Raw genomic sequence first — 25,511 nt, forward strand, 5'->3', positions numbered from 1 at the left:
GCGACTGATGAATCACTAACTTCTACCTCTGAAACTAATAGTACAGTATATGTCAATTAAATTGAATTTTTAAAAAACTGTGGTACATCTCATACAATATTATTTACCAGTAAAAAGAAATGAGCTACCAAGATGTTAAAAAAAACCGGAAGGAAACTTAAATGTGTATTGTTTGGTGAAGGAAGCCAGTCTGAAAGGTTACGTGATTCCAAGTGTCTGATATTGTGGAAAAGGCAAAATTATAGAGACAATAAAGAGGTCAGTATTGTCAGAGGCAATGAGGAGAGACATGCAGAGGTGGAACACAGGAGATTTTTAAACCAGTGAATCTATGCTGTACAGTCACGATGGGTCCATGATACCAGGCCTTTGTCAAAACCCATAGAACTGTATAACACGGTGAACTCTGATGTAAACTGTGGTCTTCAGTTAACAATAATATATCGATGTTGGTTCATTGAATGTACCACACTAATGTAAGACCTTAATAATAGGGGAAACTGGAAGTGCGAACAGGGGTATACAAGAACTCTCTGTACTATCTGCTCAATTTTCTATAAACCTAAAACTGCTCTAAAAACATGAAGTCTGGGGTGCCTGAGTGGTGCAGGCAGTTGAGTGTCCAGCTCTCCCTTTCAGCTCAGGTTGTGATCTCAGGGCCGTGGGATCGGGCCCCGTGTTGGGCTCCACACTCAGTGCAGAGTCTACTTGAGACTCTCGGTCCCTCTCCCTCTGCTCCTCCCCACCAATAAATAAATATTTTAAAACATAAAAATAAAAAAATAACATGAAGTCTACTAATTTTAAAAATTGTTTTTAAAGATGACAGAAAAAAGGTAATCTCTCCCATAATTCTGACATCGAAACATAACTACTCCTGAGACATTGGTAGAAATATTCCTGGAGATTTTCTAATCGTGTAGTGCACACACATACACTATACACACACATTGCTACTTACCTTTTTTTACAGAAGTAGGATCATAGAATATTAACTATATACAAGTTGTTTATAATTGTCACAACAACTCTAAAGGTTATCGTTTATGGATGAAGAAACTGAACTAGGTTCACTTCCCAATGCATTTCATTCCAAAGCCTATATACTCTTACCACCGCACCTCTTTGTCAAACAAGACCTATTTTCATTCTATCTCTACTTTTATTCCTTATAGAACACACCAATCTTTCATATACTATACTACCTTCACACAGTGACCTTCACGTCATATGGTATACATGCCCTTCCAGTGGTATGTTTCTTAACTCTGTGCCCTCTACTTTGTATAGAATCCTCGCCTGCTAAGTAGGAAGTGGTGGCCCAGCTCCTTGTTTGCTCCAGGGAGCTGCAGTGAGAAGGAAACAATGGGATTAGCATACTTTCTTGATAATGTGGCTTCCTATGTCCTGTATAAGTAGCTCTCAAAAGTCGGGTGTTCATAAAAATTATTTCTGGGCCTTGAGGAGTCAAGGGGAAGAAGGTGAAGGGTAGAGGCAGAGGAACAGGTGGAGAGAAGTGAATTCATGTGGGTGCCTGGTGAAGGAAGCAGTCTCCAGGGTATTTACTGGAGCCAGAGCTTGGCTACCCAAAAGGGATGGTAGCATTCAGAAGTATTCAGTGAACTGATAGCAGCCAGTTCAGCCAGTGTCTATGTGAACAGTGGACTGTTCAGGGAGGCTTTAAAGAAGACCTGTCACTGCCTCTTCTCTCTGCACCTATAGGGGACACTCTGAGGCTCCGAACAATTCTGGAAGCAATACAGAAGCACATCCATTCTTCCTCCCTCATCTTCAAACTGGCCCAAGATGCATTCAAGATTGCCACTCCCACAGACAGTACTACTGACAGCACCCTGCTCAACGTGGCCCTGGAGCTGGGGTTACAGGTATGGAGAAGTGGGTCATCCCTGCTTTAGGCTACTGGTCATGAACCAGCCAAGCCCGGTACTTTCTGTGTCCCCAGAACACAACTTCCAGCCTAGGCTTCTAGGTAAGGACTCTCTAAATTGAGCTCCATTTTGAAGTTAAGGCCAGAATCAGTGTAGCTTTAGGCTCCATAGGGTCCCCATTTTCTCCCCACCCCCTCCCCATCCCTCCAAGTCAAGTCAATAATAAGGTGTGATAATAAGGACTTTATTACAGGTCATCAGAGAAACCTTCTATCTGATTGGTGGGAGGGGTGGGCAGAAATTAAGCAAACCTGGCTGTATTTATCAGAGATGGCTGTTTAAAGCACCAATAAATACTTGTTGCATAAATGGATGGCAAGGGGATGTGGGGATGTAGAAGTCCTAACAGTTATACTTAGCCAAGTGGAAATGCCTCTTTTTTGCCCAGGTGATGAGGATGACCTTATCAACTCTTAACTGGAGGCGCCGGGAGATGGTGCGGTGGCTGGTGACATGTGCTACAGAAGTGGGTGAGTCTCCCACTTCCCTCTAATCCCCTGGGGAAAGGAGTTCCTAGGCCCTACTCTTGGAACAAGACAGTTCCTTAGAGACATCCTTAGAGCTCTCATATTCCTATTACTGATGGCCTGGGAAAGGATGGGGGCTGCTGATAGGAAAGATGGCCTTTATTTAGCTGGCCCAAGCTCTGCCCTCACTGCTTGGACCATACCCTGATGTCAGCAGCACTCTGACCCTCCGATCAGGGACACATTTGAGAGACTGAATTTTCAGCCACCAGTATACAAGTGCACCCTTGGGAGGTAGTTGGCCCAGTGGTTTGGTCCCAGTCCCTGCCTATGCTTCTGAAAAACCCCAGACAACTCGGAGTCTCGGGACCCTCTAGAACCCAGAGTCCCAGCATGAGACTCTACCTGTAGAGGCCCCACTTCAGCTAGAACCCCCAGGCAGATCTGTGACCTTGGGGCAGGTAAACCACAGGTTTTGCTGCTCCATCCTTGTGAGGGGCTAAGAGCACCTGCAGAATCTTTAACCCTCTGACTGGGGGAAGAAAGGGATGGGAAGAGACCCCAAACAGGGTCTGGCCATCCGGGCTGCTCCCTGGTTTGCCTCAGATCATCTCAAGGCTGCTGAGGAGGAGGGAGAACTCATCTCTGCAGGCCAAGTTCTGACCCCAAGTGGTAATCTGGGCAGACCTGGATCAGGACCCAGATGGCCACGGCTGAGCTCAGGCTCTCCCTGACAGGTGTGCGGGCCCTGGTGAGCATTTTGCAGAGCTGGTACACACTCTTCACCCCCACCGAGGCAACTAGCATTGTGGCTGCCACAGCTGTATCCCACACCACTATCCTGCGCCTCAGTCTTGACTATCCACAGCGGGAGGAGCTGGCTAGCTGTGCTCGCACACTGGCCCTACAGTGCGCCATGAAGGATCCACAGAGCTGTGCCCTGTCAGCCCTTACACTCTGTGAGAAAGACCACATCGCCTTTGAGGCAGCCTACCAGATCGCCATTGATGCTGCCACTGGTGGCATGACACATTCACAACTGTTCACCATTGCCCGCTACATGGAGCTCCGTGGCTACCCGCTACGTGCCTTCAAGTTGGCCTCGCTGGCCATGAGCCATCTCAACCTGGCCTACAACCAGGATACCCATCCAGCCATCAACGATGTGCTCTGGGCGTGTGCTCTCAGCCACTCTCTGGGCAAGAATGAGCTGGCAGCCCTCATCCCGCTGGTGGTGAAGAGTGTGCACTGTGCCACAGTGCTTTCAGACATCTTGCGGCGCTGTACCGTGACGGCACCGGGCCTGGCTGGCATCCCAGGCCGCCGCAGCTCTGGAAAGCTCATGTCCACCGACAAAGCTCCACTGCGCCAGTTGCTGGACGCCACCATCAACGCCTACATCAACACTACACACTCCCGCCTGACACACATCAGCCCTCGCCACTACGGAGAGTTCATTGAGTTCCTGAGCAAGGCTCGGGAGACCTTTCTGCTGCCCCAGGATGGCCACCTGCAGTTTGCCCAATTCATCGACAACCTTAAGCAAATCTACAAAGGCAAGAAGAAGCTGATGCTGCTGGTGAGAGAGCGCTTTGGCTGAGAAAGCGGACAGCTCACTGCCGGGGCAGCTTGGGCTCCCAGGTACCACAGGTCAGGCCAAGGACACTGAAACATTTGTCCACCCTGAGAGGACTCTGAGCGCCTGTGGCTGAAGCCAAAGCACCACAGGACCAAGCATGGGAGAGTCCAACCCTAGCCAATATGCCTTCCTTGGCAAGGTTCCCACTACAGGCCACTGTTCCTGAAGGAGCTGGGCCCTCCAGATTGATCAGAAACCCCACAACATGCCACCTCACGCCCCTATATCCTGCGTGTCCTGGGCATTGGCCCGCTCTCCCTTGGCAAACACAGAACACTGTTCCGTCTCAGGGATTGCTTAACCAGAGAAACAGAAGCATTTATGGTACTGTAAATACTATAGTATATGTGTTGCCAATTACACTGTAAAGTTGTAACTATTTATAATTCTGGTTCTAATTTGATGGGTACTTGAAGTAGCTATGGGTGGGAAGATAGGCTTGTTTTCTGAGGAGACACAACCATTTCTCAGGTTTCCCTTGCAGAATATATACCGTTTGCAGTGGAGGAGTGGGGGTTGGTAGGGAGTACAATGGCCAGTTAGAATAAATCCCAGGTCTAGTCTATGCAGAAACCCCAGCCTGCAGACACAGGGCATCTGTATAGCCCGGTGGTGGGAGAGGGGCAGGGCCAGGACTGGACTTAGACTCTTGCCTCATAACGCCACAAGGACAGTGAAGCTCTTGCTCCTGCCACACACAGCCTCTCTAGGAGCCTGTTGGGCTCCTGAGAAATAAGTGCAGGGGGAGGGTGAAGGTCTGGGAGGCCACTGAGCTCATAATATTCATCTACTCTGGTCACCTTTGTGTTAGCGAGCGTCTGGTTTTCTCTCTAATTATGTATGTGTGTGTATGTATCCGTATGGCTAAGTACATGTCTGTGTGCATAGATATATATGTGCATACCTGTCTTGCACATATATTTATGTGTGGCTCTGTCAGGTCTGTGTCTGTGTGAGTACATGTCTGTGTACTGGACTGTGGGTTTGTATGTGAGTATACACATTTGTGAACATGTAAGAATACATACCTGTGTGTGTGTGTGCCTGTCTGTCAATGCATGTTTAGTGGGGGGCACACATGGATGCATGTGTAGAAATATGTTTGCGTGTTTGTATGCTTGCTCTCCTTTGTTCTCTTTATATATGTAACTGTGTAAATTTTGACATAAGTATGTCTGAATTTATGTTTGAGAATCAGCATGAATGTGTCCCTTCTCTTTTTGCCAGATCTCTCTTCCCCATTCCTCTTCATCTCTCCCACTAGCTAAACACATTCCCCATCTCTTTGCCTCCCTTATTCGCCGTTTTCTCAGCAAGCTCCTAAGCACTAGTCTCCCGCTACCCTAAGAGTGACTCCTTCAGCTCCAGTTCTCTTCTTGCCCTGTACTTGCTTTCTTCCCTTGCCTTTCTACCTCAAGCTTCCTCTGCCTGCCCACTGGTCACTGTTTTGGAGGCTGGGGCTGGAATGCATTTGGCCTTTCCCTTTCTGAGTAGTTTCTACCCTTAGTAGGCAATGCCTGTCTTAGCCCTAGCTGACCTCCACAGTGTATCATGTTCCTGCTACCTTCCTGACCTCTGTGCTCAGCCTGGAATTTTTTAGGAGGTAGCATGGGCTTTCAGAAGAGTCATCTGGATGCCAGTGTCTTGGTGTTTACTGTTTCATGTTTTAGTTCCGAAGTAGGGGGTGGGGTGTGATAGGGAAGGGATGGTATAGCTAGAGTGTGAACTAAGGACCTGTCTGCTTTATGTTCCTTTCTTTGACAAACTGTCACTTTTTTTTTCCCCTCCACACTAACCAGTAAGTCGTTTTTGCTGTTTGTGGCTACTTAAGTCTTACTATCCAGCCATGGGCCCCTACTACCTCTCAGCCCAATAGGTTGGTTTAAAAAAAAAAAAAAGCCACTCCCATTTCTGTATCACGATTGCCGTTTTTTAGCAAGTGTGTGAACTCACAGTGCTTTTCTATGAATAAATCATGGATCACAGAAAATACCATTTTTCCAAAATCAGAATTGTGTTCTCTCAATAAATGGGGCCCTTCTCTGTCTTCTGCATTGCCCCAGGCTGGGACAGGGAATTGGTTGGGCCTCTAGTGCAGTGGGTCCCTAGTGTTCTAAGGAGATGCGGAATGACAAATGATTTCCTGCCACACCACACCCCTCTCCAGAGCTCACAGGCACTGCAGACCTTGTCCCAGGAAGTACGTATCACTGTAATGGGCAGAAACACCAAGGTCCTGAGAAAATTACAGGTATGCTCAGAAAACAATGCAGAGCAACCCTGAGTGCCATAGGGCCTTTCGGCTTCAGAGGCCTTCTCGCCTCAAAGATGCAAGTCTAAGTGTCTACTCCTAAGCATCCTAGCCCTGAATCTTTACGTCCTCCCCCATCTTTTGGTGTCAAAGCTGAAGTCCTCTCAGCTTCTCCCTGCTCACCTTGATTCCATCTTTCTCAACAGGCCTCTCTAAAATATTCTACCAATTTCTGTGCCCCTCTCTGATCTACACTCCCTTCCATCCCCAGACAGAAAGCCCTGTCAATTTGGCCTTGTATGCTGTGAGGACCCCATTTATCTGCAAATGTCACAGCTTCAGCTCCTAGGAAGCTTTACCCAACCCCATATAGCCCTCAGGCTCGGAAAGCTGAGAGCAAGATGGTAGTGAGGGCCCTGACATTGAGTACAGTACATATTCACTGATATCTGAGCTCCTATGACTTAAGAGGAGAAGATGCAGAAAGGGGCCCCAGGGAAGAAGCAGAGGCCAAGAAAGAACTGAGGATAAGGGTAAAGATCTTCCACAAATGAAACCATATGTTAGACTCCAACTCTGGAACTTTTATTCTTCTGGGAAAAGTCAATCATCTTTGTTGGTTGTAGTTGAGGGAAAAGGTGTATGCTCAGTTCTGTCGAAGCAGACGTGAGTGTCTATGCACAGCATCCACAAAGGCCCCCACGTGTTCTGGGTCCATGTCAGGGTAAAGTCCATGGCCCAAGTTGGCAATGTAGCGCTGTGGCCCAAAGTCATCCAGCATCTGCTGCACCAGCCGTCCAATCTCCTCCTGGAGGACCAACAGGGCATTGGCTACAGGAGGGCCAGCAAGCCCTCGTACTCCCCATACATAACTGTGACACATACAACATGTACGCATGCTCCTACTCCATGTTATTCATTCAGTCATCAATTCAAAAGAGTCTACTGGATGCTTAGTACGGGCCAGACAACCATAAAAAGAAATTCCTGCTTTCCTAGAGCTTACATGATATGTATAGAGCGACAAACATACAAAAAAAGACACACACACAGTAATACAACCATATCTACAACCATGGGAGTACACAAACACACACACACATAGGGACCCTGGTTACCTCAGATGCGTACAGAGCACAGGGGTCCAGGTTGCCCTGCAAGGTCACGGTCTTCCCTACGCGTTCCCTGAAAGCAAAGTCAATGCCATGTTCTGGCGACTGCACATATGGCAGCTGCACCCTCTCCACCTCACCCTTTATCACTCACCGGGCTTTCTCTGGGGCCACTGTCCAGTCAAGCCCAACCACCTCGTAGCCAGCTTGGGCCAGCTCTTCCAGAGCAAAATGTCCATCTTTAGCAAAGATGATCTGAGGAAAAGGACAGATCTCTGAGGCTACAAAGGGCCTTCCTACGCCCACTAACTTATCTTGGCTGCACCTCTGCTGCCCTCCAGTGGTCACTTCAGCCCCTACAGGACATACCCTGAAAGTTTCACAGGCCCACCTTCACTTCCTCCATCCCCATCCTTACCATGGGCACTGGTGCCAGGCCTGCCTCCTGCAGCTTGGCCTTCACCCGCTTGGCCACATCACGGATGTAAGGCAGTGCAAACTTACTGAAGAGCTGTGGGCCAAGATGCCCTGCATGAGATTCAAAGAGCTGCAATGCCTACAGTTGAGGGGGGAGGGGATGGTAAAGAGAAATACATAACACACGAAGTATCCCACGCCCCACATACAGAACGTGTCTCCGTTTTTCCCTAGTGATTTCGGACCCTCATACTGCCTAAGCCTATAAAGCCAGTTCCATTCAAAGAGTTTGCCTTCTCCAGATCCCAGTGCTAGCTTTGGTCTTTGAACACATATAGCATCGCCAGTGTCAACGACAAGGTGGACGTAGGTGCTCCAGTCAGATCATCGTAGGCCAAGCTTTTTTCCTGCCTGCCATTAAGACACCTACCCTCTCAGGTGTGGGAACTCTCTTGCTTCTCATCCTTCTAGACCCCAGTCCATTTCTCTCCCTCAGGACCCACCTGGGCACCAGCAGCCACTTGTCCCACCAGATATGGGACCAGAGCATCAGTGAGGATGCGAAGCAGCTGGTGACTAGCCTGTGGTTTCTGGTAAAGCCAACGCTTGGCCTGAGCCATGGTGCTTGAGCTGCCACCCTCAATCATGTATGTCATCAGAGTCCACTGCAAAAGGATACAAAGAGAACGTCACAGGTGTAGAAGCCAGATTGATACTTACTTCCCCTGTCTACACCAGACCCGCCAGAGTGATTTCCCCATGCCCAGTTCCTGCCCTGTTCCACATTACCGGGGCACCAGCAAAGCCAATCAGCGGCACACGCCCAGCCAGCCGTTGTCGGGTGAGGGTGATGGCCTGGAACACATAGCCCAGCTCAGAGGCCACTGTTGCTGGATCCCGGAGACGTTCTAAGTCCCGCTCTTCTCTTAATGGTTCTGGGAAGCTGGGCCCTTTGCCAGGCACCATAGTCACCTCCATGCCCAGTGCCTGGAGGGGAAGAAAATATCTGGATTCCCAACCTATAACTCTAGGAGGAAAGGCTCTGTTCAGCCCATGCCAAGGAGGAAGAGGAAAATGAAACTTGGCCAAGCTCCATCTCTTTCAGTCCAAGTTTTTCCCTCTGTCCAGTGAAGATAAGTGCTTATCTTGAGCTTTGACTATCTTTACCCCTTCTTAGCCATCAGGTTTGAGTGGGTACCTGGGGTACAACAAGGATGTCGGAGAAGATGATGGCAGCATCCAGAGGGAAGCGACGCAGTGGCTGTAGGGAATAGAAGACAGGTTACCTGGAGGCAAGCTGAGGGCATAAATCCCTCCCTTTTTTGTGGAGGCCTCACCTGCAAAGTCAATTCACAGCAGGCCTCTGGGGAGCGACAGGTACTGAAAAAGTCCTGGGCAGCCCGAGTTTCCCTAAACTCTGCAGATGGAAGAAGGAAAGCAGGGCTCAACCTTGAGGAACCTCTGGATCCCTCCCTTGCCCCTCAAAATCTTTTCACCCTCCAGAGTTTCACTTCTATTCCTGGGCCCTGACCCTGACCTGGTAAGTAGCGGCCTGCCTGCCGCATGCACCAAACAGGAGTGTAGTCTGTGTCTTCTCCCCAGGCTGCTCGCAGGAACGTGTCATTCTTTAGCTCTGGAAAACCCTGGGATCTGGAGATCAGGAGGGAGTGGGGGTAGGTGTCAGTAAGCTAAACCAGGGGTTAAGGAAGGTCCAGGTTCTTAAGGCGGATTCACTCCAACACCACTATCTGCCTTCTCCAGCCAGTTCCTAAGCTGTGGCTCCCCGCCCGTTCCACCTCTTCTTTGCCTATCAGAGGGTGCACAAGACTAGAAGGGCCCGCGCTGGGGCCTCTATCTTCCACACAGCCCCAACTTCCCCAAGCTCAAAGCCCCACTGGAGAAACTGGGGGAAGGGCAGAATGAAAGCCCATGAAGGACTGATAGCGTCTTTGGACCAGAAAAATCTTAGGAAGAGGGCTACCAATTGGCTGGTTTGGAAGCTGGCAGATTCCCAGGCTAGGGGACAGTGATCGAGAAACAGAGAAGACAGTCCCAAAATACGTATCCTAATTGAGGATTAGAAAATCCTGGAGGTATCCCCTAAATGAAAGTCTCTGGAATCCATGGGTGGAGAATTAGGGATTCCAGCGACAGGAGTCGGGTTGGGAGCTCTCCAAGGTCGGGAAAGAGGGGTGTAGGGACAGATTCCTAAGTTGGAAGACTCAGGTCAGAAGCCACGCGGGCCATACACAGTGGTACAGAGAACTCACCCTAACCCGTTCGCCTCCATGATAAGCCTTCGGTAACTGCGAGCACAGTCCCCACTTCAACCTCTACCGCAGCCTGTGAGCTCACGCTCCACCCCTTCCTGGAATGAGCCCAGGCCGCCGCCATGTTGAAAGTCACATGATCCGACACCGGCACTAGCTCCGGGGCTGCCCCGGCTGTTGCCCGTAGGACCCCCCCTACCTCCCTCCACCGTAAAGTCCGCTGTAGCGTCGCAGCTACAAACGCACCCCCCCACACACACACACCGCCCCGCCCCCGCCGCCACCGCCAAGAACTCCGCAAATAACTACACCTTACCGTGGCATCAGGATTTTCCTCTCCTCTGATGGCCTGGAAATCTGGAAGTTTCTGCCGAGACTCACTTTTACTCCCATGCTCCATGATTCTAATAATTTTTTTTTAAGATTTTATTTATTTATTTACTTGACAGAGACGGCGAGAGAGGGAACACAAGCAAGGGGAGTATGAGAGGGAGAAGCAGGCTTCCTGCCAGCAGGGAGCCCGATGCGGGGTTCGATTAGAGGACTCTGGGATCATTACCCCAGATGAAGGCAGACGCTTATCGGCTGAGCCACCCAAGCGCCCCTGATTCTAACAATCTTAGGCCTAACGACCAGGCACACAGTGGATTAAAGAACCAAAGTGTACAGGGAAATGAAATAATTAAATATTTATATTACTGGGGCACCTGGGGGCTTAATCTGTTAAGTGTGGGACTTGTGATCAGGTCATGATCTCATGGGTCCTGAGCTGGAGCTCCCACACTCCTCTGGGAGTCGGCTTGGGATTCTCTCCCTTTGCCCCTCCCCCCACTCATGGGTGGGCAGGGACGGGGCTCTCTCTTTAAAATAAGTCTTTAAAAATATATATTTATATTACCTACTAAGAGGCGGACGCTATAGTAAGTGCAGAAGTTACAGTGGTCACCAAGACAGGTCTTTCCTTTAAGGAGCTACAGACTGGTGGATCAGCAATCGTAATAGAAATGTTTTCAGAGGAAAAAACTAGAAGCAGCTCGCAAGCGCTCCTCCCTTAACTAGGGAAAGCAGTGGGGGTGGTCTGAGCAGAGGGAACAGCATGTGGAAAGAGAAGACGCAAAAGAACAAATGGCTATTATGGGAACCAGAAGACCGATCTGGTGGAATTACAGAGGCTAGACAGGTCTTCAGGGTCCAGGTCATGCAGGCCCTTATGAGATTCATTCGTCCACTTTATTCTGAGTAGCATGGTAGCAAACAAATAGCGTGCAGAGAAGGGAAGAGGGACACTATGTTCCCAACTTTCTAGGGAGAAAAAAAAGGGAAACTGTCAAAATTACATGGGATCATATATTATTTCTTTCTTGATAATTTTGATTATTTGAAAACTGTATCAAAGTCTCCATCCAAGTGTCCATCAACAGATGAATGGATAAACAACATGCAGTATATACATAAAACGGAGTATTAGTCAACCCGTAAAAAGAAATTAAGTTCTATTCATGCTATAATATTGTTGTAATATTATTGTAAGTGAAATAAGACAGACCCAAAAGGACAAATATTACATGGTTCCATTTATGAAATATCTAGAACAGGCTAATTCATAGAGGCAGAAAGTAGATTAGAGTTTACCAAGCAGGCCATGAGGAGTTATTGCTTAAAGAGAAAGCCTTTCTGTTTGGAGTGATGAAAAAGTTTTGGAAATAGGTAACTGTACTCTTAAAATGGTTAACACAGCAAATTTACACTTATTTTACCACAATTTTTAAAAATATATCAAAAACCATTGTACACCTTAAATGGGTGACTTATATGGAATATGAATTATATCTCAATAAAACTTTTTAAAAACTGTTTGTAGAGGAAGGTGAGAGACAAAATTTCTTTTTCCTCCATGATTATACTTCACCAACGGCTCCTGTCCATCTTTTTTGCCTCCATCCTGTCTAGCCACCTTGGACCTATATTCCCACATTGGACCTTTCCTCTCATCTGGTTCAGGATTACTGGGAGAAACTGGATAATGATCACCAGTGTCCTAGGATTAGGAGTAACCACCAGGATGAACCCCGAACGATTCTTTAAAGATTTTAAAGATTCTTCTGGTTGTAGTATATGAGTCATGGGGGTGGGAAGGCAAAAACAGGACAGAGAACCAGAAAAATGTTGCAATGATCCAGGCTAGATAAGATGGTGGCTCAATGAGGTTATAAAATAGTGGCAGCAAAGCGGATGGACAAGGAGAGATGGATCAGATAAAGACAACTGAACTTGGGTCTCGTTGGCTCAGTGCGAGTCGCGGAGTCGGATACTTACGTATCCGAGTATACAGGGTAATACGGCGGGCGCGTGAGGTGCCCTTAGTCCAGAACTTACGGCGAAGGTTGGCCGAAGGCGGGGCCGAGCGTGGTGGGCAGCTTGGTCAGCCTTCGCGGCTGCGGCTCCGAAAGCCGAGCGGCCGCCCCTGGGCTTTCCTTTGCCGCTTCACCATGGCAGGCCCGGGCCCGGGCGCGGCTCTAGAGTCTCCGCGGCAGTTGCTGGGCCGCGTGCGCTTCCTGGCAGAGGCAGCGCAGAGCCTCCGCGCTGGACGGCCGCTGCCGGCGGCGCTGGCCTTCGTGCCACGCGAGGTGCTCTACAAGCTTTACAAGGACCCAGCGGGCCCGTCGCGCGTGTTGCTGCCGGTGTGGGAGGCGGAGGGCCTGGGGCTGCGGGTGGGAGCCGCGGGCTCCGCCCCTGGTACGGGCTCCGGGCCCCTCCGCGCTGCGCGAGACAGCATTGAGCTGCGGCGCGGAGCCTGCGTGCGTACTACCGGCGAGGAACTGTGCAACGGCCACGGGCTCTGGGTGAAGCTGACCAAGGTACTCCCTGGCCTGCCCTGGGCCCCGCAAAAGACCCCCGGCGCCAGGGAAGCCCCAGGCTGCTCCCTTCCCATCCCCCATATTGAGCCAGCATTGCGTTCCGTGTCCTTTGCCTTGGGCTGGGCAGGGCGGGCCGCTGGGCAGTTCCCTGACGGCTGTCCCCATGTCGCGCGTCTCGGCAGGAGCAGCTGGCAGAACACCTGGGCGACTGCGGGCTGGACGAAGGCTGGCTGCTGGTGTGCCGACCGGCGGAGGGCGGGGCCCGCCTCGTACCCATCGACACTCCAGACCACCTCCAGCGGCAGCAGCAGCTCTTCGGAGTGGACTACCGACCGGTGCTCAGGTCCTGCACTTGAAGGGGCGCGGCTTGCTGCCTGATGGCTTGGCCCTTGAAGGGCTGGAAACTAGGCTGGCACAGGCAGGGAGGTGGGATGTGGAGTGAAGGCAGGGTTTAAAGCAGGAAGGGGCGGGACCTGAATGGGGCTGGGGTGGAGCTTCTGGAGGCACAGTCTGGTGGAGATAAGAGCTCTGGAGAAAGCTCCCTGGGGGTGTCCCGCTGCCCACTGATGTCTCCCCATCCCCTACTCTGTGTCTACAGATGGGAACAGGTGGTGGACCTGACATACTCTCATCGCCTTGGATCAAGGCCCCAGCCAGCCGAGGCATACACCGAAGCTGTACAAAGATTACTGTGAGTGAGCTGGGGTGGGATAGGGAGGAAGAATCTCCAGGTCTGGGCCTGACCTAATTAGGGACTTGGGGTTGCTTAGCTATGTGCCCCCGACGTGGACCTACGAGTGCGACGAGGACCTGATCCACTTCTTGTACGACCACCTGGGCAAGGAGGATGAGAACCTGGGTAGCGTGAAGCAGTATGTGGAGAGCATAGACGTTTCCTCCTACACGGTGGGTTCTGGGACTCCTCCCACCCCAAGCAAGATGTCACTTCTTGCTAGATCCAGAATCCTCACCTTTAAGGCTAGGGCCAAACCTGAATTCCCACAGGCCAGACTCAGTCCAGCACCCCATTTTGGAAGTCCTGTAGGAATCCCTAGGCCCTTCCACCCATACCAGCTGTGCTTTTAACCCAGCTCCATGTGCAGGGAGTGGGGTAAACACTGTCTCCACCTCTCTGCCCCTCCCCAGGAGGAGTTCAATGTGTCCTGCCTGACAGACAGCAATGCAGACACCTACTGGGAGAGTGATGGGTCCCAGTGCCAGCACTGGGTACGGCTTACCATGAAAAAGGGCACCATTGTCAAGTAAGTGGGCTCTGAGGTAGGACAGAGTGGGCAGGACCCATGCCTGTAAGTGTACAGAGACCCATGTGCATACTCTGATCACCCAGGAAGCTGCTACTCACAGTGGATACCACAGATGACAACTTTATGCCCAAGCGGGTAGTGATCTATGGGGGCGAAGGGGACAACCTGAAGAAGCTGAGTGACGTGAGCATTGATGAGTGAGTGAACGAGCTGGTCTGGGAGGGGAAATGGGGCATGATCCTAGCAGTGGGGCCTGGCCCCACTTGGAAGTACAAGGTCAGGTGAGAGCCCAGCGATCCCTGACGGAAACGGGTATTCAAAGTGCCTCACATCCATCTCCACAGGACCCTGATCGGGGATGTATGTGTCCTGGAGGACATGACCGTTCACCTCCCAGTTATCGAGATCCGCATCGTCGAGTGCCGAGGTGGGGCTTCAGGCTATAAGGAGGGAAAGGGAACCCCAGTGCATAGATAGTGGCTAGCTGGCAGTGAGTGTGGAGAAGTGGGCTTGGAGTTGGGATGAGGGTGATAGCTGCACTTAACTCCAGGATGTGAAGCTTTGGGCCTGAGCCAGGTGGGAAGCACCAGGTATTGGCCTGCCTCAAAGCCGTAGAGGTGGTTGGGCCCATCTGGAAGAGGAACTGAGTTGGGATCCTCAGGCATTCCAATATTATAGTGATGGATGGAGGGACTAGCAAAGAGTATAATTATCAGAGTCAGAGGAGTAGAAGGGGATCTCAAAAGTCCCAAGTTTCTAGGGGCTAAAGGTAACAAAAGCCTGAGCATTAAGGGGCCATCCTCAGATCTGAGGGCAAAGAAGGCAGCAGGTGCCCTAAATAACTTCCCTCTGACTCCTTCCCCCAGATGATGGGATTGATGTACGTCTTCGAGGGATCAAGATCAAGTCATCTAGACAGCGGGAACTAGGGTTGAATGCAGACCTGTTCCAGCCGACCAGTCTGGTGCGATATCCCCGTCTGGAAGGCACTGATCCTGAAGTACTGTACCGCAGAGCTGTTCTCCTCCAGAGGTGGCTGTGGTCCTGTGCCTGCCAGGCCCTTCCTTTCCCCCAATCCTGAACCTCATATGTCGGTATGAAGGAGGTTCCCAAGGCCCTATACTGTAAGCTGTTCCACTTCAAGGGTCAGAGCAGCCCCTGGGTCCCACCTTCTCCTGACCTCATATGTTGGGGAGTGAGGGGGTCTTACATCCTTGCCACCCTCTTTAGTCGCATTATCTTTACTCACTCACCCCAGATTCATAAAGATCCTAGACAGTGTCCTGCACCACCTGGTACCTGCCTGGGACCACACGCTGGGCACCTTCAGTGAGATTAAGGTGAGCCTGGCCCCCCTAGTATTGGTGTCAGTAGTGGGCTCCTCCCTTCTGCTCGTGCAAGTGTTTTCTATTCTACAGAATTCCTAAAACCTACTCCAAGGGCTCTAGGAATGCAGGAAGAAAGCCAGACACAAATAGTTAAAATGTAGTGTTTGGGATGCCATTCTCCCAGATAGTATGTGAAATATACAAAAGCTGGGGGAGGAGAAGTAACAGCATAGACAGGGGAGGCTGCGTGAAAGGTGCATACTGGGAGTTGTTAGCTGCTTGGAGGTGACTTGAGAGAAGCACACAGGTAGATGTGAGTATGACTGGGAGATGACACTGGGTAGGCAAAGAGCAGGCCCTGATAGCAGAGGGCACTATGGGCCAGGCTGTGAAGGAGGGACTATGTCACAGATCACTGGAGCCATCAGAAAGGTTTTAAGTAGGTAATGACAAAGTTTGATTTTTATTGTTTTAGAAAGCTCCCCCTGGTGGCTGGACTAAGGGAGGGACTGGAAACAAGGAAGGGGTGGGTGGTGGGGGGATGAACTAGGCATGGACTGGAATTATGGAATTGGGTCCAGGCATAGAGGAAGGTTCCAGAGCCTGGACAGACACTGACTGCCTGCCAGTCTTGCTCTGGCCACCTCTTCTCACCAGCAAGTGAAGCAGTTCCTGCTGCTGTCACGCCAGAGGCCGGGCCTGGTGGCCCAGTGCCTGCGTGACTCGGAAAGCAGCAAGCCCAGCTTCATGCCACGCCTGTACATCAACCGGCGCCTCGCCATGGAGCATCGTGCCTGCCCCTTAAGGGACCCTGCCTGCAAGAACGCAGTCTTTACCCAGGTCTGGACCACCTGGGGTCAGTCTAAGGGAGGGTCAGTAAAGGGTCTGGGGGCTGGGCCGTGAGGGACCTAAGTAAGGGCTTTGGGTCAGAGTGGGGCAAGGTCTTGACACAGACTTTCCTACAACTCCCTTCCCTTTCCCTTGCCCCCAGGTTTATGAAGGCCTCAAGCCCTCTGACAAGTATGAAAAGCCCTTGGACTACAGGTATGGCATGAGGGTGAGGGACTTGTGCTCGACCCACATAAACTACCCATCCCCACACACTGCCTCTGGAACCCCTCACCATTACCGCTGTGACCCCTACTCCTGGCTGGTGTCTGGGCTGGTGAAATGTCCTGAACCCTGACCCAGCATGGTAACGAAGATCCACCCCTTTTTACAGGTGGCCCATGCGCTATGACCAGTGGTGGGAGTGTAAATTCATTGCAGAAGGCATCATTGACCAAGGTGAGGCCCTGAGGAAGGATAGTGAGGGTCCTGCCCTATTTAGAGTGGTAGAGGCTCTGGGTCACGGCTAACCGAGATAGAGGACCTGTTTATTACCTCTTTATGGGGGCCGGGGCTCTCAAATGCCCCAGCTGAGGGCATCTGTCTGGCATTTCAGGGGGTGGTTTTCGGGATAGCCTGGCAGACATGTCAGAAGAGCTGTGCCCTAGCTCAGCAGACACCCCGGTGCCCCTGCCCTTCTTCGTGCGCACAGCCAACCAGGTAATCTCCTATCCCTGCTTCTCATGTTGTTTCTGCTGTTTGTCTCTGCAAACCTCCCCGGTGCTGACCTAGAGAGGGGGCAGAGGAGGGACCAAGTTGCCTGGGGCAGCCTCTGGGCAGACAGGGAAGAAGGGGGCACTGTACAGTCAGAGGGATCATTCAGGGCCTCCAGTGGAAGGTGTGCAGACAAGTCTGCGGAGAGTCTGGGGCAACAAAGTAGGGTCCATTCCACGCCATGCTAGCAGCTCTGTCTTGGGGGCAGGGCAATGGCACTGGTGAGGCCCGGGACATGTACGTGCCCAACCCCTCCTGCCGAGACTTTGCCAAATACGAGTGGATTGGACAGCTGATGGGGGCTGCCCTTCGGGGTAAGGAATTCCTGGTGAGTAGACCAATCTGCGCCTCCCTCAGATCAGCTTGGCCCCTGGAAGGAAGAAGGACCAGCTAAACTTGGGCAGCCCAAGATGAGAATACAGTAGTTTTTGTCCCACAGGTCCTGGCTCTGCCTGGTTTCGTGTGGAAGCAGCTCTCTGGTGAGGAGGTGAGCTGGAGCAAGGACTTCCCAGCTGTGGACTCTGTGCTGGTAAGAAGGGCCTGGACCCGGTGTTTCCTCTGCACAGCCCCTGAAGGTCACTGTTCCCCAAGGGTGTGCTGAACCTTCTCTAACCTTCCACATGCTCCTTTGCCGATTCCTCCTTTTCCCATGGCTTCAGCTACTGTCTTTATTCTGGTGATCCCCAAATCATCACCTCCAACTCCAGCCTCTCTTCTAAGCCTGGACCCACATATGCATCTTCCTCCTGGACATCTGCCCCAAGATGGCACGTCAGGCTCAGCACAGTCTTCATCACCTCCCCACTCCCCTGCCCTCTAGGGCTGTCTCAGAACAGCACCACTATCCACCCCTCCCCCTTGCCAAGGCCCTCAGTGTCATCCTCCACTCCTCGTTCGCCCTCACCTCCTACTTTGTGTCACATCTCCCTCTGGAATCTGTCCACTTCTTCCATCTCACTACTGTCTTCCTGGTTCAGGCCACCTTCCTTTCTGACACAACCACTGACTGCAAAGCTAGTGTTCTGATCTCCATTCTTACCCACCTGATCTCCGAAGCCAGAGTAATTAATTTCCTTCTCTTTGTTTAAACCCTTCAGCGGCTTTGCCCTGGGCTTAGGGTACAATGCAGAACCGACAAGCCTTCTATGATCTCTGCATCTCTGGCCACTTGGCTCCAGCCAAACAGATTCCACAGGCCTTTCGCTTTTTCTACCTTTTTTCAAGGTGTTCTCACTCCTGACTTCCTTGTGGCCCAGCACACTCCCAGCCATCATTTAGGTCTCAGCTTAGATGCCATTTCTTCCAGGACACCTTCCCTGGCGGCCAAGGCTGGCGAGGTGTTGTCTTGCTGCTTTCATAGTCCTTGTTCCGAACCCCTCACTGCCCTCATTGCCTGCATGGGGATTGCCTGGTCTAGCTACCTCTCCTCCTTCCCTGTGAGCGTCTCGAGAAAAAATCAAGGACTGTCTCCACAATGAAAGGCCGACCTCCTTGCCTCTCTCCAACTCTCAGGTGAAGCTCTTGGAAGTGATGGAAGGAATGGACAAGGAGACATTTGAGTTCAAATTTGGGAAGGAGCTAACATTCACCACTGTACTGAGTGACCAGCAAGTAGTAGAGTTGATCCCTGGGGGTGCAGGCATCGTGGTGGGATATGAGGACCGTTCCCGTTTCATCCAGCTGGTGCAGAAGATCCGGCTAGAGGAGAGCAAGGAGCAGGTACCACCCAGAGGCCAGCAGAACAGAGAGCTTTGCACAGCTCCTAATAGGCAGAGCCCAGCCTGATAGGCCACCGGTACCCAACTGCAAGAACTCTGGCCCCCACCCTTCCTCCGCCCCATATTCCTGTGTATCAGTGTGGTTCAGAGATGGCCCCCAGTGCTGAACAAAGGTCATGTCCCCCATTAGCTCTGTGCATGGAAGCCAGTTACCCCACCACACACTGACCTGGGACATTCCTAGCCAGGCCTTTCCCTCCCTCCCCAGGTGGCAGCCATGCAGGCAGGTCTGCTAAAGGTGGTGCCACAGGCTGTGCTGGACTTGCTGACCTGGCAGGAATTGGAGAAGAAGGTGTGCGGGGACCCAGAGGTCACTGTGGATGCTCTGCGCAAGCTCAGTGAGTGTGGGGCGGGGCAGCGCGGGATGGGGGCTTAAGAACTAGGTAGGTTGGAACCTAAGACCGAATTCTGACTATGACCCCAGCCCGGTTTGAGGACTTCGAGCCATCTGACACTCGGGTGCAGTACTTCTGGGAAGCGCTGAACAACTTCACCAACGGTGAGTGGAAGAGTAGAATGATGCTGGGTTCGGATTCCACCTGTGGGATACCGAGGCAGGGGAGAAGTTGTAGAGCCTCCCCCACCATGAGTGCAGACGCTGATTTCCTTCTCCATCCAGAGGATCGGAGCCGCTTCCTGCGCTTTGTCACTGGCCGCAGCCGCCTGCCAGCACGGATCTACATCTACCCAGACAAACTGGGGTGAGAGTGGCAGGAGCGGGGGCGGGGGTAGTGGCTGGCCTCTGCCTTCTCCCCACACACTCACCTGTCACACCCCTACCCCGTGTCCCGACAATTCCTCCTAATCTGCGGCCCGTCCATGCCCCCAGCTACGAGACCACAGACGCACTGCCGGAGTCTTCCACTTGTTCCAGCACCCTCTTCCTACCACACTATGCCAGGTGGGTTTCCTAGGCTCCAGCCTAGAGAGTGGGGAGTGGGGGAAGGAGCGGCATCTTAGGATGAAGGAAGACTTCCAGGACTAAAGTGCACAAACTGGAGCCCCGTCACCCATCCCCCGCGTGCACTGGCCCCTGTAGGGATGGAGGGAGCTCTGCACCTGGCGCTGACCGCGTCCCTGTCTCCCTCAGTGCCAAGGTGTGCGAGGAGAAGCTCCGCTATGCAGCATACAACTGCGTGGCCATTGACACCGACATGAGCCCTTGGGAAGAGTGAGGCGGCGCCAGGGGGCAGCCTCGGGCCAGCAGGACTGTGCCTGCACAGGCCCCACTAGGCGGCGCCCAGGGTGACGACACATTCCCTGGACCGGTTGGGGTCTGCGCGCTCCTGACCTGAGCTGACACGCTCAGAAAGACAGCACGCCCCTGTGTCTGGTTGGAGTGGGGCCGGTTGACTGACCCTGGTGGCCCAGCCCCGCAGACCCACAAGCCCTCTGCGTGCTCGGGCTTGCTTCCCGAGTTATTTAGCCTCTGTGAGAGGGAATCTTCCACAAGCCCAGCACAAGCTGCCAGGCCTGAGCTACTTGAAGGGGGCCTTCTAGCTCCCCACCCCATGGACTTTACTTCAGGGTTTTTTGGGTGGTTGTTGTTTTTTTTTTCTTTTGGCTCCTCCTTTTTTCTCCTTGTTTTTCTCTGGCTTCAGCCTGGGCTCAAAGCTAAAACCTCTGGAGGGTGGTGGAGGCTCGTTCCCAAACAAGGCATCAGGGATAGCGTAATAGCCATCCTCTTCAGTCACCTGCCCCGAGAAAGAAGCAGCAGCTGAGCACCTTCTCCCTCGCGTACTTACCTTTTCCTCCTCTCCCTCCATCCTCGAGTGTGAACTCTGCCCTTCCTCCAACCCAGTCTTAACTGATAAAGTGCCACCACCCTCCATGGCTCAGAACCTACATCGACTCAACATTAAATCTTTCCTGCCACCACCACCACACCATACTCAACACTTACACGTTACCTCCAGGCTGATTCCCCATCTGCTGTGTCATCCCCAAGATGGTGCAAGGTTAAGGCCAGTTATGTCTTCTCTGAAATCTTCAGGAGCTCCCTTTGACCCAACTCAAAGCCTAGACTTTAAGCCCGTTCCTAAGTCTTACTCAGGTCCCTGCCTCAGTCCTCCCTCCCTCCCTCAAGGGCCTCCATGACACTCCATCGAAGGTCTTGCACATGGGAAAGTTTAATAAATGGATGTATTCATTCCTTCAGAATGTGTTTATTGGGCTACTGAGGGATGGCAGAGAAGGTTCTCCTAGGACTTAAGGGCCCTTGGCTGGAAGCCAGGGAGATTGTGTGTCAAGTGGAAGTGGTGGGTCTTCACAGTGACAAGCATTAAATCTGAAGCTGAGCAGGGAACTAAGGTTGCTACTATGGGGGGGGAGTGGGTGCATGGAGTCTGGCCTGGCATCTTCTGGGATGGCTGTGGTGATTTGGAGGATGGGAGCCCACCTTCAGGAAGCAGGTGGGCAGAAGAACCTGACATCGTAAAAGACAAAGTCTTGAGATGGCTGATAAACCAGCCAGGTCAAACTTTTGACAAAAGAGGCAGTAGCAGAGCTAACATCCGCACCTGGCACTGCCTCCAGTTACCACACAGCTAAGAGGCTGTCTTTAAGAACAAGTACCTGGGGAGAGATCACCTGTGCATAGAGACCATCCCCCGTTGCCCAGCAGAAGGAGTCAAGATCAAATACAGTCTCAAGTGAAGTGGCATTTCTCTCTCCCAACGCTTCTCCACGCTGCCCTCTAGGGTGAGTCCTGACGCTACCGGGCTGGGAAATGCCAGGCCTTGGCCTTGAGCCCCGCCCCCTCGGGCCATGTGTAACCCAAGGCCTATCTCCCCATAACTCTGAGTCTGACACCCCAGCTGAGCCTCCTGCGCAGCCCTCCTCCTGTGGCTCCCCAATGCCTGTGCCTTGGGTGGTCCACGGGAGACATACCTTCCTCTTCCAGCAGCCTCTTCTTGCCCAGGGAGCTCGAAGGTAGGAGCCCCAGAGGCCACCACTCCCATCAGCTCTGTTCTTCCCAGCAAGCTCCCACCCTCTTGTGCAGCCCGCGCCCTCAGAGGAGGGCATTCCCCTTCTGTTCTCAGGGAAGAGCCTGGCCAGCATGCGCCTGCTGGAGGTGGTCTTTCTGTGCCTGGTACTGGCCGCTTAAGTCTTTGGTCCCTCTTTTACCAAATTAGGCTCACACTGTATATTTTGCAGCTTGCTTTTCATCCATTCATCCAGCAAATGCATCAAACACCTACGTCAGGCACTGTACTAGGTACAATGGGGGAAATATCGGCTAAACAGATAATGTTTCCTCTCTTGGAATTTAAACTCTAATGGGAGAGGAAACAGTATATGAAACAAATAACTGCATAAACAACATTTAATAACCTTTATGTAAGAGCTCCAAAGAAGTAGAAAGGTAGTTAGAAGACAGCAGGGTGATACTAAGCAGTGGGGCTCAGTGGGATGCTAGATCAGGGAGAAAAACTGGGCACAAAGTCCAGCCAAGAAGCACGTTGAGTCCTGTGTTACCGGACTATAAAGGGAAGAGAGAGAAGAGACTCCAACGTCAGAGGCTTGTTTTAGGATTTTACATTGACCAGCCATGAGGGTGTCAGGCAAGGGAGTGGCATGATTAGATTTGCCTTTGGCATCTGTGAGGAGAATGAGCTGAGAAGCAGAGCCTGGAAGCAGGAGTAATCCAAGCAGGAAATGATGGTTACTGGGACAATTATTTACAAATGATGGCCACTATAACTATTATTTATATTGGCTGCATTTCATTACATATTACGAAGTTTTCATAACTTTTACTCATTTAAAACACTCTACTGGGGCGCCTGGCTGGCTCAGTCTGTAGAGCGTGTGGCACTTGATCTCAGGGTCATGAGTTCAAGCCCCACATTGGGTACAGAACTTAGTTTTTAAAAAAAAAAAAAAGCCACCCCTATAGATGGACATTAAGGTTGTCTACAAATTTTTTATATTGAAAACTACAAAAAACATAATAAACATCCTCATGCATATGTCCTTTCATACCTTTTTGATTATTTCCTTAGAATAACCTCCTAAACTCAGCGTCAAACTGCCAAATTGCCAGGATGTATCCATTTTACTCCCTTTAATGTCTATTTCTGAAACTCTGACCACCTTTGGGCATTAACAATTAAGAATATTTTTTGATAATATGCTGAAAATAGTGCTTGTTTAATTTTAATTTGCACTGCTTTGCTTATTTACTATACTGAGCAACTGTTTTTCTTCTTTATGAACTGCGCTTTCTGTGTTTTCAGCTGTTGGTTCTATTACACTTTTCTTATTGATTTATGACCGTCTCTACACAGTACCAAAGTACTAAGCACAGCAAGGCACTGTGCTCACTGCTGCACATCTAATATCCTGTTTTATCTTCTTAACTCTGTGAAGTAAATACTCTTATTGTCCCCATTTCCAGATGAGAAACCTAGAGCAAAAATGAATTAAATAACTTGCCCAGTGTCACACGAGTAGTAAACAACGAGGCTAGGATTTGGACGGTGGCCTGCCAGTGCCAAAGACTGCTGTCTTAGTAACTAAGGTACGAAGTCCTGTAGATTAATACCTTTGTCGTGTCAGGTGTCGCTATACCTTGGTTTTCCCAGTCTGTACTTTGCCATTTAATTTCATGTATGTTCTTCCCTAATGTACAAAACTTTGAATTTTGATGAATTTGAAATCTCTACGGAAGAAACCGTACGTTGGATACATACCATGAGAAGGCGGTGTCGTAGACTTAAGAGCACATTCCGTAGCGTTAGCTTGCCCGTACACGTATCAGAAACTCATGTTTCTCCACATACTAGCCGTTGACCATGGCCAAGGTTCCTCAGCTTCCTTTTCTGAAGCACCTACCCTTTTACTCTTGATTCGAAATGCTATCTTTTCACATACTTACCGTAATTTCCTGCTTAATTTTTATATAGAAGAAATCCTCAAAAAGAGGAGGCACCTGGGTGGCTCAGTCAGTTAAGCGTCTGCCTTTGGCTCAGGTCATGATCCCAGATTGAGCCCTGTATTGGGCTCCCTGCTCTTCGGGGAGCCTGCTTCTCCCTCTGCCCCTCCCCTCCACTTGTGCTCTCTTTCTCTCTCACTCCCTCTCAAAAGAATAAAATCTTAAAAAAAAAAAAATCCCCCCAAAAATTAAATTAAAAAAAGAAATCTTCATTTTTCACAGTACCGCCAGAATGTAAAAATGACACTGCAAGTTGAAACTAAGCAGAAATCTTAATAGTCAATGGGAGAAATTACCATTGTTCTGTGACCTTTAGAATTTTTTGTCAAAGCATCAAAAACTGTATTACTGTCAGTGACAAATGTATAGGAAAATGAAAACGTGGTAAAACTAATATTTATTTAGTACATTGTAATCACAAGCATTTAGAGAAATTGAGAATTAAATTTTCTTTGCAAAAAACCTACCTGAAATAATTTGAACAATGCTTGCCTCTTTTTTCTTTTTCCTTTTTTTAAGATTTTATGTATGTATATACGTATGTATTTACTTAGAGCTCAAGCAGGGGGAGGGGGTGGGGGAGAGGCAGAAAGAATTTCAAGCAGACTCCACGCCGGTACAGAGCGCCAGAGGCAGGGCTTGACCTGGGGCTCGATGGGGGGCTTGATCCCTCACCCCTGAGATGATGACCTGAGCTGAAAGCAAGCATTGGACACTTAACTGAGCCAGCCAGCCATCCACCTCTTTTTTCTTATAATATGGAGTAAGTATCTTCACTTTGCCTTGATGAACTGTCCTACTCCTTTTTACGTTTGGATCAGCTTCCAATATTCTATCCCTTGTATGTATAATCTGATGAAATATCTCTCGGAATTCAGTGAATGCGAAGTGTGTTTTTGCTGGCATCAGTTCCTCTGGGACATCTTCACCCTTTTGTCACAGCCACTTTCCTCCTTTTGTAGATGAAGTAGACTTCACTAAATTCCTCTGGCTGCGGGTCTACGGTCTCTCGTGAAGGCGGTGTTAACATTCCCATGACCAGCTATTTCTTCTAGAATCCCATTTATGTTCCATTTGAATTTCACTTCCAGCCTCATCACTTTCCTTTCTTTGCTGCACTTTCATTTCGTTGGCCACTTCTGTAATCTTTTCTTTAGTATCACACGGGTTTATCGCTGGGAGACAAGGAAGCGACACAACTACATTCTTTGCTGCGTGTGTGTGAACCGAATACACAGTGCAGTGTATTAACTACCAACATACTACAGGAAGTGACATGATTGTTTCACGGCTCACGATGCACATTCAAAAAAGTTGATTTTGACAATTTTTTACAGTATTCTCATTGCTTTTGTGGGGGAAAGAATTTTTGGAGGGCCTTTCTCCACCATTTTTACTGATTTCACCTGTTCATTTTGTATTTGCTTATGAATGTATTACATAGAAAATTAGAGAGATTTAAATGAGACACAAGTCCCAAATTTCAAGAACCTCCATAAAACTCTAAGACTTTACAGCTGCCAAGGTGGTGTTTTTCTTCTCCCTGTCCCTCCTCCCTGCCTAACGTTTTCTTATTCCCAAAGTACTTGTCACCCTTTAGTATGCTGTACAGTTTACTCATTTATTTTTTTATAGAGTT

The 25,511-nt window shown here is 50.4% G+C and overlaps 3 protein-coding genes across 4 annotated transcripts in view; 2 read left to right on the plus strand and 1 right to left on the minus strand.

Moving 5' to 3' along the window:
• The window catches only part of ZSWIM5 (zinc finger SWIM-type containing 5), a 197,658-nt gene extending 193,336 nt beyond the window's left edge, over positions 1–4,322 (plus strand). The window contains exons 12-14 of the mRNA XM_040627363.1: positions 1,723–1,886; positions 2,338–2,419; positions 3,154–4,322. Of these exons, the coding sequence (XP_040483297.1) occupies positions 1,723–1,886; positions 2,338–2,419; positions 3,154–4,016 (1,109 nt within the window). The 3' untranslated portion in view covers positions 4,017–4,322. The remainder of the gene's footprint in view (positions 1–1,722; positions 1,887–2,337; positions 2,420–3,153) is intronic.
• A 2,547-nt stretch (positions 4,323–6,869) lies between these two features.
• On the minus strand, positions 6,870–10,221 carry UROD (uroporphyrinogen decarboxylase). The gene is made up of 10 exons (XM_008699301.2): positions 10,106–10,221; positions 9,373–9,485; positions 9,173–9,252; positions 9,034–9,096; positions 8,625–8,822; positions 8,339–8,500; positions 7,837–7,974; positions 7,573–7,673; positions 7,425–7,491; positions 6,870–7,114 (listed from the first exon to the last, which is right to left on the minus strand). Exons 1-10 carry the CDS (start codon positions 10,123–10,125, stop codon positions 6,953–6,955), a joined length of 1,104 nt encoding a protein of 367 aa, XP_008697523.1. The 5' UTR covers positions 10,126–10,221; the 3' UTR covers positions 6,870–6,952.
• Positions 10,222–10,636: 415 nt separating this feature from the next.
• On the plus strand, positions 10,637–21,088 carry HECTD3 (HECT domain E3 ubiquitin protein ligase 3). Of its 2 annotated transcripts, XM_040627365.1 has the most exons (21): positions 10,638–12,963; positions 13,146–13,306; positions 13,562–13,654; positions 13,734–13,869; positions 14,110–14,225; positions 14,312–14,425; positions 14,573–14,655; positions 15,095–15,260; positions 15,487–15,568; positions 16,214–16,396; positions 16,548–16,600; positions 16,779–16,843; positions 17,001–17,104; positions 17,367–17,486; positions 17,598–17,687; positions 18,671–18,877; positions 19,145–19,274; positions 19,361–19,435; positions 19,556–19,637; positions 19,766–19,837; positions 20,027–21,088. In XM_040627365.1, exons 1-21 carry the CDS (start codon positions 12,352–12,354, stop codon positions 20,109–20,111), a joined length of 2,829 nt encoding a protein of 942 aa, XP_040483299.1. In that variant the 5' UTR covers positions 10,638–12,351; the 3' UTR covers positions 20,112–21,088. The 2 variants fall into 2 exon arrangements, with proteins under 2 accessions (XP_040483300.1, XP_040483299.1); XM_040627366.1 differs by lacking the exon at positions 17,367–17,486 and having other exon boundaries at positions 10,637–12,963.
• The last annotated feature ends 4,423 nt before the right edge of the window (positions 21,089–25,511 follow it).

Source organism: Ursus maritimus, unplaced genomic scaffold, assembly GCF_017311325.1.
Source record: "Ursus maritimus isolate PB19 unplaced genomic scaffold, ASM1731132v1 scaffold_12, whole genome shotgun sequence".
In the NCBI taxonomy this organism is placed as follows: domain Eukaryota; kingdom Metazoa; phylum Chordata; class Mammalia; order Carnivora; family Ursidae; genus Ursus; species Ursus maritimus.

Coding starts and splice junctions, on each gene's coding strand:
- HECTD3 (XM_040627365.1), top strand. CDS start 12,352: ATGGATCAGATAAAGACAACTGAACTTGGGTCTCGTTGGCTCAGTGCG. Junction 14,656..15,094: donor CCGCATCGTCGAGTGCCGAG/GTGGGGCTTCAG, acceptor TCCTTCCCCCAG/ATGATGGGATTGATGTACGT. Junction 19,275..19,360: donor GGATGCTCTGCGCAAGCTCA/GTGAGTGTGGGG, acceptor CTATGACCCCAG/CCCGGTTTGAGGACTTCGAG.
- UROD (XM_008699301.2), bottom strand. CDS start 10,125: ATGGAGGCGAACGGGTTAGG. Junction 7,492..7,572: donor GTGGCCCCAGAGAAAGCCCG/GTGAGTGATAAA, acceptor CTTTGCTTTCAG/GGAACGCGTAGGGAAGACCG. Junction 7,115..7,424: donor GTGCTCTGTACGCATCTGAG/GTAACCAGGGTC, acceptor TTGGTCCTCCAG/GAGGAGATTGGACGGCTGGT.